The 16383-nt window shown below is 40.1% G+C and overlaps 2 protein-coding genes and 1 non-coding gene across 4 annotated transcripts in view; 1 reads left to right on the plus strand and 2 right to left on the minus strand.

The window, feature by feature from the left end:
• Positions 1–8170, minus strand: part of LOC102308433 (glycerol kinase) — a 16897-nt gene extending 8727 nt beyond the window's left edge. The window contains exons 1-14 of one of the 2 annotated variants that reach the window (XM_005937329.2): positions 7521–8170; positions 5679–5752; positions 5486–5592; positions 5319–5396; positions 4339–4418; positions 4031–4168; positions 3819–3928; positions 3624–3690; positions 3334–3351; positions 2054–2089; positions 1860–1927; positions 1731–1773; positions 1559–1639; positions 515–593 (exon numbers count right to left, since the gene is read on the minus strand). In XM_005937329.2, the coding sequence (XP_005937391.1) occupies positions 515–593; positions 1559–1639; positions 1731–1773; positions 1860–1927; positions 2054–2089; positions 3334–3351; positions 3624–3690; positions 3819–3928; positions 4031–4168; positions 4339–4418; positions 5319–5396; positions 5486–5592; positions 5679–5752; positions 7521–7613 (1072 nt within the window). In that variant the 5' untranslated portion in view covers positions 7614–8170. The remainder of the gene's footprint in view (positions 1–514; positions 594–1558; positions 1640–1730; positions 1774–1859; positions 1928–2053; positions 2090–3333; positions 3352–3623; positions 3691–3818; positions 3929–4030; positions 4169–4338; positions 4419–5318; positions 5397–5485; positions 5593–5678; positions 5753–7520) is intronic. The other variant, XM_005937330.2, reaches the window with a different exon arrangement.
• trnae-uuc lies at positions 7884–7955 on the minus strand. The gene has a single exon. It is a non-coding gene; the product is annotated as a tRNA-Glu (tRNA).
• A 38-nt stretch (positions 8171–8208) lies between the features above and the next one.
• wbp4 (WW domain binding protein 4) lies at positions 8209–12047 on the plus strand. Its single transcript, XM_005937328.2, has 10 exons — positions 8209–8337; positions 8435–8507; positions 8586–8648; positions 9863–9989; positions 10067–10249; positions 10357–10427; positions 10544–10619; positions 10705–10925; positions 11016–11248; positions 11350–12047. Coding segments are annotated over exons 1-10 (1251 nt in total). The 5' UTR covers positions 8209–8335; the 3' UTR covers positions 11552–12047.
• The last annotated feature ends 4336 nt before the right edge of the window (positions 12048–16383 follow it).

Here is a 16383-nt window from a genome sequence, read left to right on the forward strand (position 1 = left end):
AGACAAACAAGAGAGAGGACTCACGAAAGAAAAGCCGATCAGCTGATCATTGATCAGTTTCATGATTGAAGTAGCAGCAGGAGAGGGAGGAGAGAGAGGCAGTCGCTCCATATATCGGTTGTTAAGCTTAACGCAGGAATGCTTTACAAACATTCAGAGATGAACTTACACACTTGCTTTACTTCTCTCTGGGATAACTTCCTCAGAGATGAAATGCCGGATTGCTAGCGAGGCTACAAATACACACAGCCCTCTATCACGTGACGCGCACTGCTGCAACGTGCTACGGTTATGAGCCGAGTTACGCCATGTCGCAAGTTTTGTGAGGTGCTTTGTTGATATTTAATGGATCAGATTACATTTTTTTTCCCCAATCCAGTAATTTATGTCAGTATCGGACCGATACGCAATATCGGATCGGTCCATCTCTATACATGTACAAAGTCAACTTTTATTATTCCTTTTACAGATAATCCGGATACACCTCATGCCCCGAAACAAGAGCAGAACCTACCAAGTTCTTCAGATGATCCAATGATCCCGAGATTGTCCTGCAACCAGCGGACCACAGCTCCAGCGATGGCCACGGAGCCCTGACAGCAAAGAGCAGGAAAACAAAAACAATACATATTCAGATTACCTGTCATTTCAGATACTCACATTTCTGTATCCTCTTTGGAAGACTAAACGAGCCAAAATCTAAATAAATATATAGCTCACTTAATAAATAAGAAAATTATTATTTTTTAGCTAACTAAAAATTTCCTTGGTTTTTAGTAAAAAAAAATAAATCAATTTCAGCTGATAGGTGTGTTCATTGTATGTGTGTGTTCATTGTGAGTCCTATTCTGATTTCCTTAAATATCGCCTCTGACATCTGCCCTCCACTCTGAAACTAACCCGAGTTAAAAACAAAAAGTCAAAATGCAATAAAAATAAATAAATAAAAACCAATTACAAAATGCTAAACTACAGCTGCAACATACATATACTCACATCTGTATTAATCCCCTTATTTTATAATTTATTTCATTTTCTTTGTTTATCTTTAATTCCTTCTTTTTTTTTTTTAATTGATCTTGCCTCTGCAATTCCTGCCCACTTTTTCCCAGTTGTATTTATTATTTTTAAACTTTGTTTATACATTTACACTACATTGAACAGGGGTCTGTCATTCAAATGTATACAGTGCCCACTGTGCCAGCTCAAATTTGAGAATAAAAACGTGACTTCCGTCATTCTTAGCTTTAAACACGTTTTTGACAGATTTCTAAAATATTTGCATTTTCTTGGTTTTATGACATGAAATTCATTAAATTATTGGATTTTTATGAAAAATCATGAAAACCTTAACAAATTATTATTAAAACGAAGTTATTATTATTATTATTATTTCCCCCCCCCAAAGTCAATCATGTGTTTTTGATTTTGGCAGTTTTTGTCCTCCATACTTCGGGAAAGAGCTGAAGGATTAGAGAGAATATTATGTAAGTGGGCGTTATCGTTTTGATATCCATGTCAAATATCACTTTATTTATATATGCTGTATATACTGTACCTCCAGTGCATAACAGGCAGGCTTGTCCCGACCAAGTTTGTATGCCACAGTGGTCAGAAGTCCGTGCTCTGACATCACAGGCTGTAAAACAGCAGACACAAGAAAAGTAGCACTATGTAAATGCCTGTACGATGGTACCACAGTGTTTAAACTCAAGTCTTAGGTAGAAGACCTTAACCCCAGTGTTTCGCAGGAGAAAGCAGCCGGTCCCATACCTGAAACATAATAAACTCATACTTAGCTGGATTTTTAGCAAAGGGGTCAAGTTTTAATAAAAAGCAGACCTATAAATATCACCTACGTGTTTTTAGCCTGCCCGTCCTGAAAGCACATCTGCCCAACAAGCGCTGCTGACTGATCCCCAAGACACTGTTTATTTATTTATTTATTTATTTTAAATAGAATACATACACATATTGGATTAACCTCTCACACTGCATGACAAACACTAAAACAATATTAAATTATTTTTTTTTTAAATTAAGTCAGACTTACCCCTGATATTGGAATACCTGAAAGAGCCCCTGATTTCTGGCAAGAGAAAAAAAATGAAAGCAAGTATAAGCGCCTAACAGTAAAATGGCATCAACTGTCTCTTGTATTAAGTAGATGTTGACACTCATGCCTGATTATAACTGGGGTTTTTTGTTGTTGTTGTTAAAATCTTAAACCAATAGCACAAAAACTCAATTTTAAACACTACGAACAATAGCCTGAAAAAAAAAAAAGGGGGGGGGGGGGGATTCATTATTATTTGACTGTATGAAGCCAAATAACAAAAACATACTGCTGAAATTTGAATTGTACAGAGTTTAGTATAACAGTGAAATCACAGTGAGGGAAACAAAGGCGGGTGAGTGTGAACCTGTATCTACTAAAATGTCTTCACTCCTACACGTGGCTTCGGTATGACATTTAAAAAGATAACACATAAAAAGTCGGTGAAATAAAATCATGCCCAAGAGTGAAGAGATTTAGAAGATGGGATGCTGGAGGAGAAGAAGATGGTCCACCAATGACAACCACCCCAGGAGCATGCCACCACAGTGAACAGGGTCCATCTAGCACATTTCCAATAGAGCTGACATGGTTGTGTACTGGCTGTAAAAACACTCACTGGTCTTTTCTACTTCTACAGTTTCTCTGCTCTATTGATGGTAATGCCTGCAATCGGTCCCTTGGGGGCAGCAAAATGAGCTGTGATAAGAACAATGCTTTATAATGACTGAGGGGAAATCTTTGGAGCAAATATTACTGAAGTCAGGGCAAAGATTTAGTTTCCGTGTATGCACAGTCACTCTGGATCTACTCATAATGGGTGCATGAAAGAAAAAGAGCTGCTTTGCCATGTGCATTTGGGCTCAGCCAAAAAAACATGCCCACCCAAAGCATCAACAGGCAGGCTGCAGTGATAAACCTTTCCTAGCATGACAAAGACTAAAAGTAAAAAACACTTTCTGTACGCTTTTATATTTAGTTACTAAAGTCACATCATAGTGAAAACGCTGATCTTCAGTTTATTCATAATTCTTGCTTTTTACCTTTTTACATTGTTTTTCCGTCTTTGGCTACACAGATATCACAATAGCATCTTATCAGAGGTTACTCTTATTCCCACCTCTACTCTAAATGCTTGACGCTTAATCTAATGGAAACATTAGCCTTCATATGAATCTTGGAAATGCACTGAGTGATGGTGTGTTTGTGTTGGGTTAAAAGCAGGATGGGTTGGCTTTGCATGTGAAGGAAAATAGGGATGGTGAGTTCTTACTTACCCGGCTAGAACATATTTTCTACCAGTGAGAGAAGAGAGACAATGGCACACAAAAAAATGCCTAAAAGAATTTCTCAATCAACTTTCATGCACTTAAACAGTCTGAAAGCACACTGAGGTAAGTACAAACACAAAGCAAAACTCTTATCATCTTTTAGTCTCGCTGCATGAGGCAATGCACTCTCTGAACACTAGAGTCACTCCAACAGTGAAATCTTTAGTGTAAAAAGTTAATATAACCACAGATTATAGTGATTTTGTGATTAGGAGAGACAGTGTGCGTATGCTTACCATAAGGCCGTATATTTCTGATGAGCTCCTCACCCTGGGTAAGATCTCCATAGGAATACCAAAATATCTGATGGCATTGAGAGGTGAGACTTCAGCAGAATAATTTTAGAGGTGTTATAGGTGGTATTTCCCCACCCTCTTCACCAATATGATAGAATACATAAATAACTATGATGTGACTTTCAGCTCTCATACTTGCAAAGTTCTGGATCCCAGTCCATCGTGTGAATGTTAAACAGCATGGTTCTGCTGGCGTTGGTCACGTCCGTGCAGTGGACTCCACCTGACTTACCCCCTGTCAGACACTGCGCCACAAATAAAGAAACACAAATAAAGTCAATATAGTTTTCCACTTTATTCAAAGAACATGTCTATGACTTCTCTTAAAGAAGGAAGCCTGTGACTACCCAAATAAGCCAGGAGTCGACTGTGCCGAACATGGCGCGGTGCGAGACCACAGCTTGGTGGACCTCGTCCACGTTGTCCATCAACCAGCGAAGTTTGACGGCGCTGAAGTAAGTGCTGATCGGGAGCCCCGTTTTATGCTGCAGGGTGGCAATGACATGAATGTGAATCTCTTATGTGAGGCCATACACAAAATACACAGAGATTAAAAAACATTATATACTCAAATAGATGAAAATAGCCAACACCATCCTACCTAAACTGCACTCAACAGAACAAAAGTGCAAACTCAAACACGGATCAACGTTACCTTCAAGTGGTTCTTATTTCTTCCTGGAGTTTTATTTATAAGCCGCTCAACTGTTGACTGAGTCCGCAGGTCCAGCCACACTAAATAGAGGCATGGCAGTTATTTCACAACATCCACAATCAGACCAACAGCACCCTGATGTAATAACAGTCATGGCTGCTTGTGTTGAACATGGCAGTGTATAAACCAGAAATCCCTGCAGGCCAAAACATTAAGCGATAAATGCTCTTGTGCCAAGCTGATGCCAGCTGGGTCCAGATTTCTTGTGTCCTCATAAAGATGCAAAGGTGGGAATTCTGTTGGAGGAAGTCAGGTGAGGGGGAGCCAATAAAAATAAAGTTGGCTTTTTGGAGGGAACTGAGAGGCTGCATACACTCACTGGCCAAATTATTAGGTACATGTTCCAAGCAGGGTGCTGGAAACATCCCTCAGATGTTTTGGTCCATAATAACATGACAGCATGCACATCCATGATGTGAATCTGCTGTTCCACCACAGTCATCTACTTATTGTGAGATTGGTGGTTTGATCCCTCGCTCCTTCAGTCTGGAAGTCGAGGGCAAAGATACTGAATCCCAAGATGCCCCCAATGCATTCATTAGAGTGTGAGTGTATGTGTGTGAATGAGGCTCAAACAGAAGTGAAAAGCACCACTTTATAACTAAAACATGACAACGCAAACATTGAAATGTTAAAACTACACAAAAAGAAGGTGTTCAATTGAGTAGCTAAAATAAACAAAAGTCTAAATGAATATAATCAAGTTACACCAGGTAAACAGCTTAATAAAATAATAAAGAGCTATAAAGTGCCTTTATCTATACAAATAGCTCAATAAATTCAAAAAAGCAAGATTTAAAAAGCGAATAAATAGAATATCAAATATCAGGCGGCATTAAGAAGTCAGTGCTTATTTCAATGCTAATGTCAGGTCTGTAGGACACACATCAAACAAGTCGCACAGAGATATCAGACTGTACCGATTGCATTGTAGAGAGGCTCCCCCGTCTCTTTGTCCCAAACAAGCGTGGTCTCTCTTTGATTGGTCACTCCAATAGCTGGACAAATTTAAACAGCAGAGGTTTCAGAGCTTTGAAATGGATGAAAATGGTGCTCAGGTGGCAGCGTGAACCCCATGCACACGTACCTTTGATGTTGGAGATGTCAATGTTGAGCTGCGTCAGCTTTTCACATGTCCGCTCCATGCACTCGTACACCGACTGCAGGATTTCTTTGGGATCCTCCTCCACCCAGCTTAACATCGCGAGAAGAATCCATTTTTAAAACAGATAAACATGTGTGGTGTGACGTGGAGGATTTTCAGTAGTTTTATCACTCACCCTTCTTTTGGGAAGCTCTGTTTGATTTCCACCTGATGATGGCTGAGGAGCTCTGCTGTTTTTGAATTAAACACCTTAAAAGAGACAAAACGTCACAGTGCCTTTACAGATAGGATTCTGGGAAAGCTTCCCAGGCCTGCTTTTTTCCTGTTTCAGCACAACAACATGAAAGGCTTTTCCACGCCATCATTTACATTTTCCCAGCAGCTGTGGGCTTTAAACTGTCATTCGTTGAATCACAAACCTGCTTTTCTAAACTATGCATCAAGGGAAAAAAATTAATTAATTAATTAAAACACTCTGGGAATATTACAAACATCTCATCTCATGCACCACTATCTTGAGATGACGTTAGCCAAGAAAACTTGTATTAAATTGACATTGGACAAACTCGACAAAGCTACTTGCTAATTTTTATTGGGCCGATGACTTGATTACACAAGTAATAATAGGACAGCAAACATCCACAAATGCCACCTTATGGCAACAATAATCGCAGGTTTTAGTGCCAGTGTTGGTATGTTTGACATTCTGATTTAGCAGAAGAAAAAAATAACTAAAGTGAGATAATTTAATCTTACAGGATAATATCATTTTTGATTTAAAAAAATTAAAGACATCATTTGCAGTTGAAAAAAAGATGATACATTGCAATGCATGTTACTGCAATATTTAGCATATCGCCAAAATGTTAAAAATATTGTATCGTGACTGAAGTACTGTGACAATATGTCACTATTATGGGGTCTCTGGTGATTTCCACTTCTACTGGGGGCTGGAGTTTATCTAAGCTGTCACAGGGCAAGAGGTGGGGTACACCCTAGACAGACCTGACATAGCAATATGCAACCGGTGTTAGAGGAAGCAAGTGTTAAAGCGATAAGCAGTGTAAACTCTGCATAGCATATGTCACCCCAGGACAATTATCACCTTCAAAAATACCTCTGCACGTGTCTTGTGGTATTAGATGCAAAGATACAGTCGGTGCAAGAACACTGGAACAATAAATAAAATAAAATGTGCAAAACTACATTAAAAAATGTAAATAAATAAAATCAGCAAAAAAATATTACCTTTTACTTGTTATGAAACGTTTAAATGCCACAGAACACACATTCACTTCACCCATGTGTCTTTATCTGACAGCTGAGGTGACTCAGAGCAATTAAACTCTTGGCACTCAACTATCAGCCACACCCAAGGACATAAATAAAAAAAGAACACGTTAAAACAAAAGTAGCTGACTGTTTTGGGTGTGTGGCTCGTCTTCCTTTCTCTTGTTAAATACATTAAATTATACATACGGTCTAACGTTTCTGTCTTTTTTTTTGGCAATACTATGTAATTTATATTTCTTGTATTACTATTTGAGTTCGGTGCTTTATAGGAAAGTTTACTACTTGTTAACTGAAACTAGCGCATCCTTCCTAGCTTTATTCTTCTTCTTTTTTTGCCTCCATGTCCTTCATGTGCAAATCTTTGTCAACCATTCCTGGAATTGAGGCCTACATGGTACAAATTTCCCTTTATACAGATTCCAATAGAAGCTCAGAATCAACATTTATTGGGAAAACAAGAACCAGGCACGATCATCCAACTTGATGAATAAGGTAGTTTATCTTATGTTGTTTTTTACAGGGAGCACAGACTGCTACTGCAGTAAAGTGAAACGATACCAGACATTTGTTATGAATATATAGATTTCCTCTGTAGATACAGTACTGTGAGTTCCCGTATGAAAAGCACAGCCAAGGACACCGGCGGCTCTGTCCACAGTCATTTAAATGTGACCCGCTAGCTAGAGGAGACCCTCCTGCCCCTGCTGTCTCCGGTTTGTCTTACCAGAAAGCGGGTGGAGCTCGTGCCCTGGTCGATAGCAGCAACCAGTGGCCCCAGCATTATCCGATGGGAAGACGCGGCCATGGTGCCGTTCATGGGCAGCCCCGGAGCTACGGGCACGGAACTGTACAGGAAACCGATTATTCCCACCGGCGAAGCGGTTCCGTGCTCAGGCAAAGTCGGTGGGTCAGTCGCTGCCTTTAAACGCAGCGGCCACTAGTGATGACGCAACTGTCTGTAATCGTGTCTCATGCGGACCAATACAATGTTCCCAAAAAAGTACCATTTTCAACGAGCATTAGGTGCTTGAGCTGAAGTGTAAGGCGATTCAAGAAAGTTCTGCAGACTCACTAACAAAAATTGTAGTTCCCATACCGGGAGTCGAACCCGGGCCGCCTGGGTGAAAACCAGGAATCCTAACCGCTAGACCATATGGGACGTTAATTAAAGAGTGTGATGTCGGATATTTATATCGTCATTTGACAGTTGAGCGAGTATGGCTGTAGTAAAAAAGTGCTATATTATGAACGAATTTCAGTACGTCCCTCTAGGGTGTTTGAAGGAGTCTATGGCGTAGCTGCTGTTTTCTAAAAACCTTTCAGCAGGGTGACAAGAATACGTGCCGCTTTCTTCTTTATCCACAAAAGGGACATCACACATCGAGCTTCAGTTTGACTTCTGTCTGTCGTTCAGCGGCGGCTGTCGATGACGTCATCACAAACGGACTATGTTGTCATTCTTGAAATGAGTGAAGCAATCGTCTTCACATTTCATTCTTCTTAAGTTCTTGATCGTATTTTCACCACAGAGACTTAAAAATGTAAGTAACGGGACAAGACTCTTGCTATTTAAGCTTTGAAATATATAACACACATGGCCAGTTATTCAGCCAGTCTGACTGATTTCTGCATTTGTAGGGCTGACTACTGGAAGTCACAACCAAGGAAATTCTGCCAGTACTGCAAGTGCTGGATTGCAGACAATAAGCCCGTGAGTATACAGGAAGATGTGGCTATGTGTTACCGAGGACGGCGTCCACGCTAATGTTTCTCGTGTTTTTCTCCACAGAGCATCGAGTTCCACGAAAGGGGGAAAAATCACAAAGAAAATGTGGCTGCCAAAATTTCAGAGGTACTAACTTTTATTCTGTTTTTTTTTAAATATACGAAGTAACAGATTACATAATATTATCAAATTATTAAAATAATTGAGCAAATAATACAATTAAGATCTATTTTGTAGCATCCACAAGTCTAGAAATTGAACTTCATGCATCGTGCTAAATTGATTTACATTCATATGAAAAGCTTCCCATTGAGGCCTTCAGTCTGTTTACTTACAAAGACACAGGTGTCCGTAAAAATCAATAAAGTCTTGAATTACCTGGGATCTACTATCCAAAGCAATGGACAGTGCACAAGAGAGCTAAGATGATTTACATGATGGTAGTGAGACCTGCTAACAAAACTATAAACTGTCACAGCCTCCAATGTATATACTGTATATGTAGTAACCAGTTATTCATTACTTTTTTTTTTATTCCATAATTTATCCCAACATCTTTAAACTGCACCATTGTACCATTACACATATGTATATGGTATACAAGTTGTTATTGTTGCTATTGTCTGTACCGTCTGTCTATCCTGTTTACTTCAATAGCGAAAAACTTGCAGACTGGTACACTTGGCCAGCAAAGCAGATTCTGATTCGTTGGAAGTGACCAGCATGTACAGGATTAGAGGAACAGCCCAGGTCAAGTGATTTGGAGAGAAAGTTAGAGAAGCAGGCTGAGATGGTTTAGACATGTGTGGAGGAGGGATAGTGAATATATTGGACAACATGGAGCTGCCAGGCAGGAGGAAAAGAGGAAGACCTCAGAGGAGGTTCATGGATGTAATGAAGGATGACATGCAGAGGGTTGGTGTGACAGGCGAGTGCGCTAGAGATAAGATGAGATGGTGGCAGATGATCCCCTAAAGGGAGCAACTGAAAGAAGAACCACATAATACACAAATATTTTTTTTCTTAAATATTTGTCACTATAATATCACAAATTTTATACTGTTTACCCTGACTCCTTCCTTGAACAAGCTCTATTTTTTATTTATTTTAGCTTTATTATGCATAAAATGGCCCCCAGTACACGGTCACACAGGGCACACTATCATTATCAGTTTGTGCTCGAGTGATACACACGGGCATGAGCAGCCTGCCTGTCTTGGCACCATTCTCACGACTGGCACGAGAGATAAGGTGCAGACATAAACACAGCTGACTGCAATACTGTCTCCCTATTGGCCACAAGCCACTGCCACTCATCTCACCCTATCTTTCTCCTGCAGATTAAGAAGAAGAGCATTCAAAAGGCAAAGCAGGAGGAACGCATGTCCAAAGAGTTTGCTGCGATGGAGGAAGCTGCGTTGAAGGCCTATCAGGAAGATCTGAAGAGGATGGAAAGAGAAGCGCAAGGTAATTGTCAGGGGATGTTCTTTAACCTGTGCGTATAATTCCTTGGATTTATTTCAGCGGAGCATCTTTGTGTTTAGGTCTAAGCTCTCCGGAGCAAACGACAGCACGGCCACAAGTTCAAGTGAAACCCCAGCCAAAGAAGCCACAGAAGAAAGCAGCGAAGGCAAGCGGTAAGGTCAGACAGCAAACAGAAGAGCAGGTTTGGGTTGAAGGCCTAACAGATGATGGACACACGTATTACTACAACACAATAACAGGAGGTGAGGAATAATGGAAAATGTCGTGAAAGTCTGTCTGTTTATAGTTTGTTTAGTTTTTTTAAATATATTTCATTTGATTATTGCCTTTGTCTGTTTATATATGACAGAATCTAAGTGGGAAAAACCAGAGGGCCTCCAGGGAGCGAGTTCAGCCTCTGAACAGACTCAACAGACTGGAGTTAATATCTGTTTTATATAATAAATAAATAAATAAATAAATAAATAAATAAATATATAATTTAATTACAAATGGGGTGTTCTGTTGCTCATATATCTTAATATTGTTTCTCCTAGAGTACTTCAGGCTCTGCTTGGATGGAAGCTGTCAGTCCTGATGGTTACACATATTACTACAACACAGAAACCGGAGGTGGAGTGTTTCTCTTTCTAAATGAATGGCTTCTTCTATTTCATGTCATCTGTGGGATTACATCCATTTTTCCCTCACCCTTCAGAGTCCAGCTGGGAGAAGCCTGCTGACTTCCCCCCTGATGAGGTGCCTGGATCCAGCTCTGAATCCAACCAAGAAGGAGAGGGTCCAGAGGATCCCGTGACCCCTCAGCCAGAGCCTCTATCAGGAGAGGAGGAGAGTTCCAACGGGGCCCCGTCATTTCAAGAGGCTGAAGCCCCTGAGAAAACCAGCCAGCAGCCCAAAGTGCCAAAGATCAGCTTCAGGGTGAGTAGTTCAAAGAGAAGGCGAGAGTCTGTATAGACGAACTTCACCTTCTTCTTGTTACAGTTCAGGTTTCCTGATTTTTGTTTGCAGAAAAGGAAAGCAGAGACGGAGCCATCAGAAAAAGAGGATGAAGGTAAAGTGAGTGACGACACTCCTAAAGATGACGATAAAGAGGTGACAAAAGTTGAGGAGGTCCAAAACACAACAGCTGAACCGGAGAAAACAGAAGAACAGGCGACACAAAGGGAAATGAAAGCCAAGAGGCCAAAAGCTGCCAATCCATACGGAGTCTGGGAGCAGATCCTGCAAGAAGAGGATCCGTAGTAAGTGCAACATCTTTGAGTTGTTACACAGCGAGATCCTACATATGTGTGCCGGCAGCTACTAAAGAGCTTTTTCTTTGTCTCTTTTATTCTCATTTCAGTGAAAATGTGGATTTGCAGCTGCCTGAAGTGGAGGGAAGCACTGCCAGCGCTCCAGCAGAGCTGCCCCCGGAGCCCAAGCCGAAGTTCAAAGAACGCATCATCACTTCCCTCGGAGAAGAAGGCGGTCCGGCATCGTTCCGAAGGAACAAGACACAAAATGGCAAATCGAGGAGCCTCCGACAGAGAGACAAAGACGACTGACCCCCTCAACAAAGCCACAAAAACAATAACGTCTAAGTCAGGATGCCACAGAATGAGACTTTTACACTCAGAGAACTTCTACTAAAACCATTTTGACATTTTATTGCATCTATTGGATCTTTGATGTGCAGCAGTTTCAGGAGAAATTGGCTCGAGAAGTTACAAATTCTTTAAAATGTGTTTTTCTAAGTTTTAACCGCTGGGTACAGTTTTTGTGTACAATAGCTGGTGATTTAGATAGGTTGGTATGATGTTGGGCGTCCCGTTTATTAACGTGAAGAATTTTCTCAGCAAATCAAAGAAACATTTTCTACTTCAATATCTTTTTTTTTTGTTTAAGTAAGTAAGGCATCCGACTGGAAACATCAGTCTAATATTTGTCAGCTGAAGTGAATAATTGCTATACTTTTATAAAGCAGTATGGATTGTAGTTATTAACATGAGAAATATGTGATGTCAATAAATAATGACCTTCCAGTTAGTGGGGGAAAAACAACTTTAGAAAAAGGCTTGGCTTTTTTATTCACGCCAGAAAACATTTACTCAAAATAGGAGCTCAAGTGGTTGTTGGTCATGGCACACATGCTGGGTGTGACATGCTTTTATGGGTCAGAGTGTGTGTATAAAGCTGATATGTGGCTTTGCCGCACCCTGATTGGCAAAGAACCATGAAAGACGCAAACAATAAACAACACTTTGACTTTCAGTTTATAAATCTATATTAGGATCTCAAAGCTCACACACATTCTTCACTTGAGGTTAGTATCTCTATGAAAGAGATAATGAGATAAAGTACTTTGTTGAAACCCAGTGAAGACGTGGAGAAGGGTAAGAGAGGAGAAAAAACATTATTTCTGGCGCAGTTCAAGACGACTTTATTTAAAATTGCAAAGTTGGGCATTGACCTTGGTGGAGGATGAACTTTCCGAGTGTCATCCTACTTCAGGAAAGGTCACCACAATACACCGAACTATATCAATACAGTTATTTTATTAGGTACCCTTTGCTAATACCAGTTGGACCCTTTTTTTTTTACCTAAAGAGCAATATCAGTTCTTTGCAAAGCTTCAACAAGGTGTTGGAAACATTCTTCAGAGATTTGTCGGCTGCACATACATGATGAGAATCTCCTGTTCCACCACATCCCAAAGGTGCTCTATTGGATTGAGATCTGATGACTGTGGGGGCTGTTTGAGTAGAGTGAACTCATTGTCATGTTCAAGAAACCAGTGCGAAATGATCTTAGTTTTTTGACATGGTGTGGGATCCTACTGGAAGCAGCTATCAGAAGATGGTACACTGTGGTCATGAAGGGATGGACATGGTCAGCAACAACACTCAGGTAGGCTGTGTTGTTTAAATGAGACTCAGTTGCTACTAAGGGGTCAATAAAATACACCCCACGCCATTACAACACCAACAACCTAACAGAAATTTGATGTTAATTACACAAAATTCTAACCATAACATAAAAATGTTGCAGTAACTAAGTGCAAAACACTTTATACCAGAGGTGGGCAATTAATTTTCTGAAGGGGCCACATGAGAAATATTCATTATATCTCTTTATAGGCTTATTGATCAAGAAATCCCTCAAACAAGTAATAAGAACAGATTAAATAAATTATTGGACTGCCTCTGACCTCCCTAGATGATCTTTTTAGGACCTGCTGCCCCTTACGAACAAAAAATATTCTGCAGGACAAAACACACCCGTCGTACAACCTTTTCTTCGTACTTCCATTCAGCAGGCGTTAGAAAGTCCTCAAAGTCCATACCACCAGGTTGCTCAACAGTTTTTTCTCAGGACCATCACAGAACTCAACAGACTCCACCTATCCTTCTTGGCAAGAACAACTTAATTTAATGTAAGTATTTAAGCTTTTGTGTGTAAATGCTGGAACTGATCACACAAGAAAATTTCATTTTGCTGTAGTTTTTACAATACTGTGCAATGACAATAAAGGTGACTCATAATTCTGAATCTATGTGCCCTCCACAACAGTTCCAGTTTCTCATGTGGCCCCTAGGGAAACTTAATTGCCCATTCCTGCTTTATACAGTGGTAATAACACAATAAAACCTATAAAATAGTTCAAATAATACAAAATAGATGGAAATTAACTGTCACTGCTGCGGATCTGTTTTACATACAAGCAATATTGTCAGGCTTAAGAAGAGATGCTAAATGATTCAATTCTAGAAAAACAAGCAAAAGAAGTCAGAGTTCCCAAACCAGAAGATCTCAAGTGTCAAAGTTAGAACATCTCAGAGGAAAAGCCCAAAAACTGAGCAATGACATCATCCTCGGATGTCTGTATACTGCAAAATACAGGGAGTGCAGAATTATTAGGCAAGTTGTATTTTTGAGGAATAATTTTATTATTGAACAACAACCATGTTCCCAAAAAACTCATTAATATCAAAGCTGAATGTTTTTGGAAGTAGTTTTTAGTTTGTTTTTAGTTTTAGCTATTTTAGGGGGATATCTGTGTGTGCAGGTGACTATTACTGTGCATAATTATTAGGCAACTTAACAAAAAACAAATATATACCCATTTCAATTATTTATTTTTACCAGTGACACCAATATAACATCTCCACATTCACAAATATACATTTCTGACATTCAAAAACAAAACAAAAACAAATCAGCGACCAATATAGCCACCTTTCTTTGCAAGGACACTCAAAAGCCATGGATTCTGTCAGTGTTTTGATCTGTTCACCATCAACATTGCGTGCAGCAGCAACCACAGCCTCCCACACACTGTTCAGAGAGGTGTACTGTTTTCCCTCCTTGTAAATCTCACATTTGATGATGGACCACAGGTTCTCAATGGGGTTCAGATCAGGTGAACAAGGAGGCCATGTCATTAGTTTTTCTTCTTTTATACCCTTTCTTGCCAGCCACGCTGTGGAGTACTTGGACGCGTGTGATGGAGCATTGTCCTGCATGAAAATCATGTTTTTCTTGAAGGATGCAGACTTCTTCCTGTACCACTGCTTGAAGAAGGTGTCTTCCAGAAACTGGTAGTAGGACTGGGAGTTGAGCTTGACTCCATCCTCAACCCAAAAAGGCCCCACAAGCTCATCTTTGATGATACCAGCCCAAACCAGTACTCCACCTCCACCTTGCTGGCGTCTGAGTCGGACTGGAGCTCTCTGCCCTTTACCAATCCAGCCACGGGCCCATCCATCTGGCCCATCAAGACTCACTCTCATTTCATCAGTCCATAAAACCTTAGAAAAACCAGTCTTGAGATATTTCTTGGCCCAGTCTTGACGTTTCAGCTTGTTTATCTTGTTCAGTGGTGGTCGTCTTTCAGCCTTTCTTACCTTGGCCATGTCTCTGAGTATTGCACACCTTGTGCTTTTGGGCACTCCAGTGATGTTGCAGCTCTGAAATATGGCCAAACTGGTGGCAAGTGGCATCTTGGCAGCTGCACGCTTGACTTTTCTCAGTTCATGGGCAGTTATTTTGCGCCTTGGTTTTTCCACACGCTTCTTGTGACCCTGTTGACTATTTTGAATGAAACGCTTGATTGTTCGATGATCACGCTTCAGAAGCTTTGCAATTTTGAGACTGCTGCATCCCTCTGCAAGATATCTCACTATTTTTGACTTTTCTGAGCCTGTCAAGTCCTTCTTTTGACCCATTTTGCCAAAGGAAAGGACATTGCCTAATAATTATGCACACCTGATATAGGGTGTTGATGTCATTAGACCACACCCCTTCTCATTACAGAGATCCACATCACCTAATATGCTTAATTGGTAGTAGGCTTTCGAGCCTATACAGCTTGGAGTAAGACAACATGCATGAAGAGGATGATGTGGACAAAATACTCATTGCCTAATAATTCTGCACTCCCTGTACTGTGTTTGAGAAACAGTTCCATAAACCAAAGCAGAGTTAGAGTAGTTATAGTCTATACTCTGCCCCTTAAACTGGCTTCACTGGTTGTGTGGGATTCACTTTCATAATAGAGGTCCAAAACCTGTGGCTCACCTATTATATGCAGTACAAGATTGGACGAGCATGAGTAGGTTGATAGAGGGGATGAGGCTGGCACATGCCGTGTGGGCAGTTTCTTTGCCTGCCATCAGAGGGCATCCGTCTGGTTCACAATCTCCAGGATGTCGCCTCTTCTGAAGGTGATGCCGGCATCGGCGCAGGGGAAGGCCGGGTCCTGCTGAGGTCATGGCCAGTCATGGCCCATACGTACAGCTAGCAAACAGAAACACACAAAACAAATTTTTAATAGTGTGAATATTTTTATGTGAACAGAGGCACTTACCTTTGACATGTACCCTTCAGCTACAATAAAACTAACATGATTAATAAATAAATTAAAAAATATTTAGTAATTGGTACTCATTGCTTTCAATCATGTCTCCCATGGGAAGCTGACATAACTTAAAAGTACAACAGAGTCACTTCATCAGTTTAGCAAAACTAAATATTTATTGTTAATTTTTAAAAATTATTTTTAATTAAACAAAAGTCAAAGATCTGGACATTGAAAACGTAAAAATATGTCACTTTTTTTTTTAATTAAGGCATCTGAATACCTCAATTGAATTGATTACTGCTAATTTAACAGTAAGTTTCTTCAGTTTAACAGTATTTTCTTGGCATCCACTAATAACACACTGCAATGTCTATTTAAGAAATATGAAAATAAATAATTTTCAAAAGAATATTAAATGCTAAAGACTAAGGATGGGAACTGATAAGAATTTAGCGATACCAATTATCAATATCATTTAACGCTTCGATTCCTCATTGATTCTCTAACTGGCTGGTTAGGGAATAAAATATAGTACAA

Source organism: Haplochromis burtoni, unplaced genomic scaffold (assembly GCF_018398535.1).
Source record: "Haplochromis burtoni strain Fernald_Lab_line unplaced genomic scaffold, NCSU_Asbu1 Contig_67, whole genome shotgun sequence".
Classification (NCBI taxonomy): Eukaryota; Metazoa; Chordata; class Actinopteri; order Cichliformes; family Cichlidae; genus Haplochromis; species Haplochromis burtoni.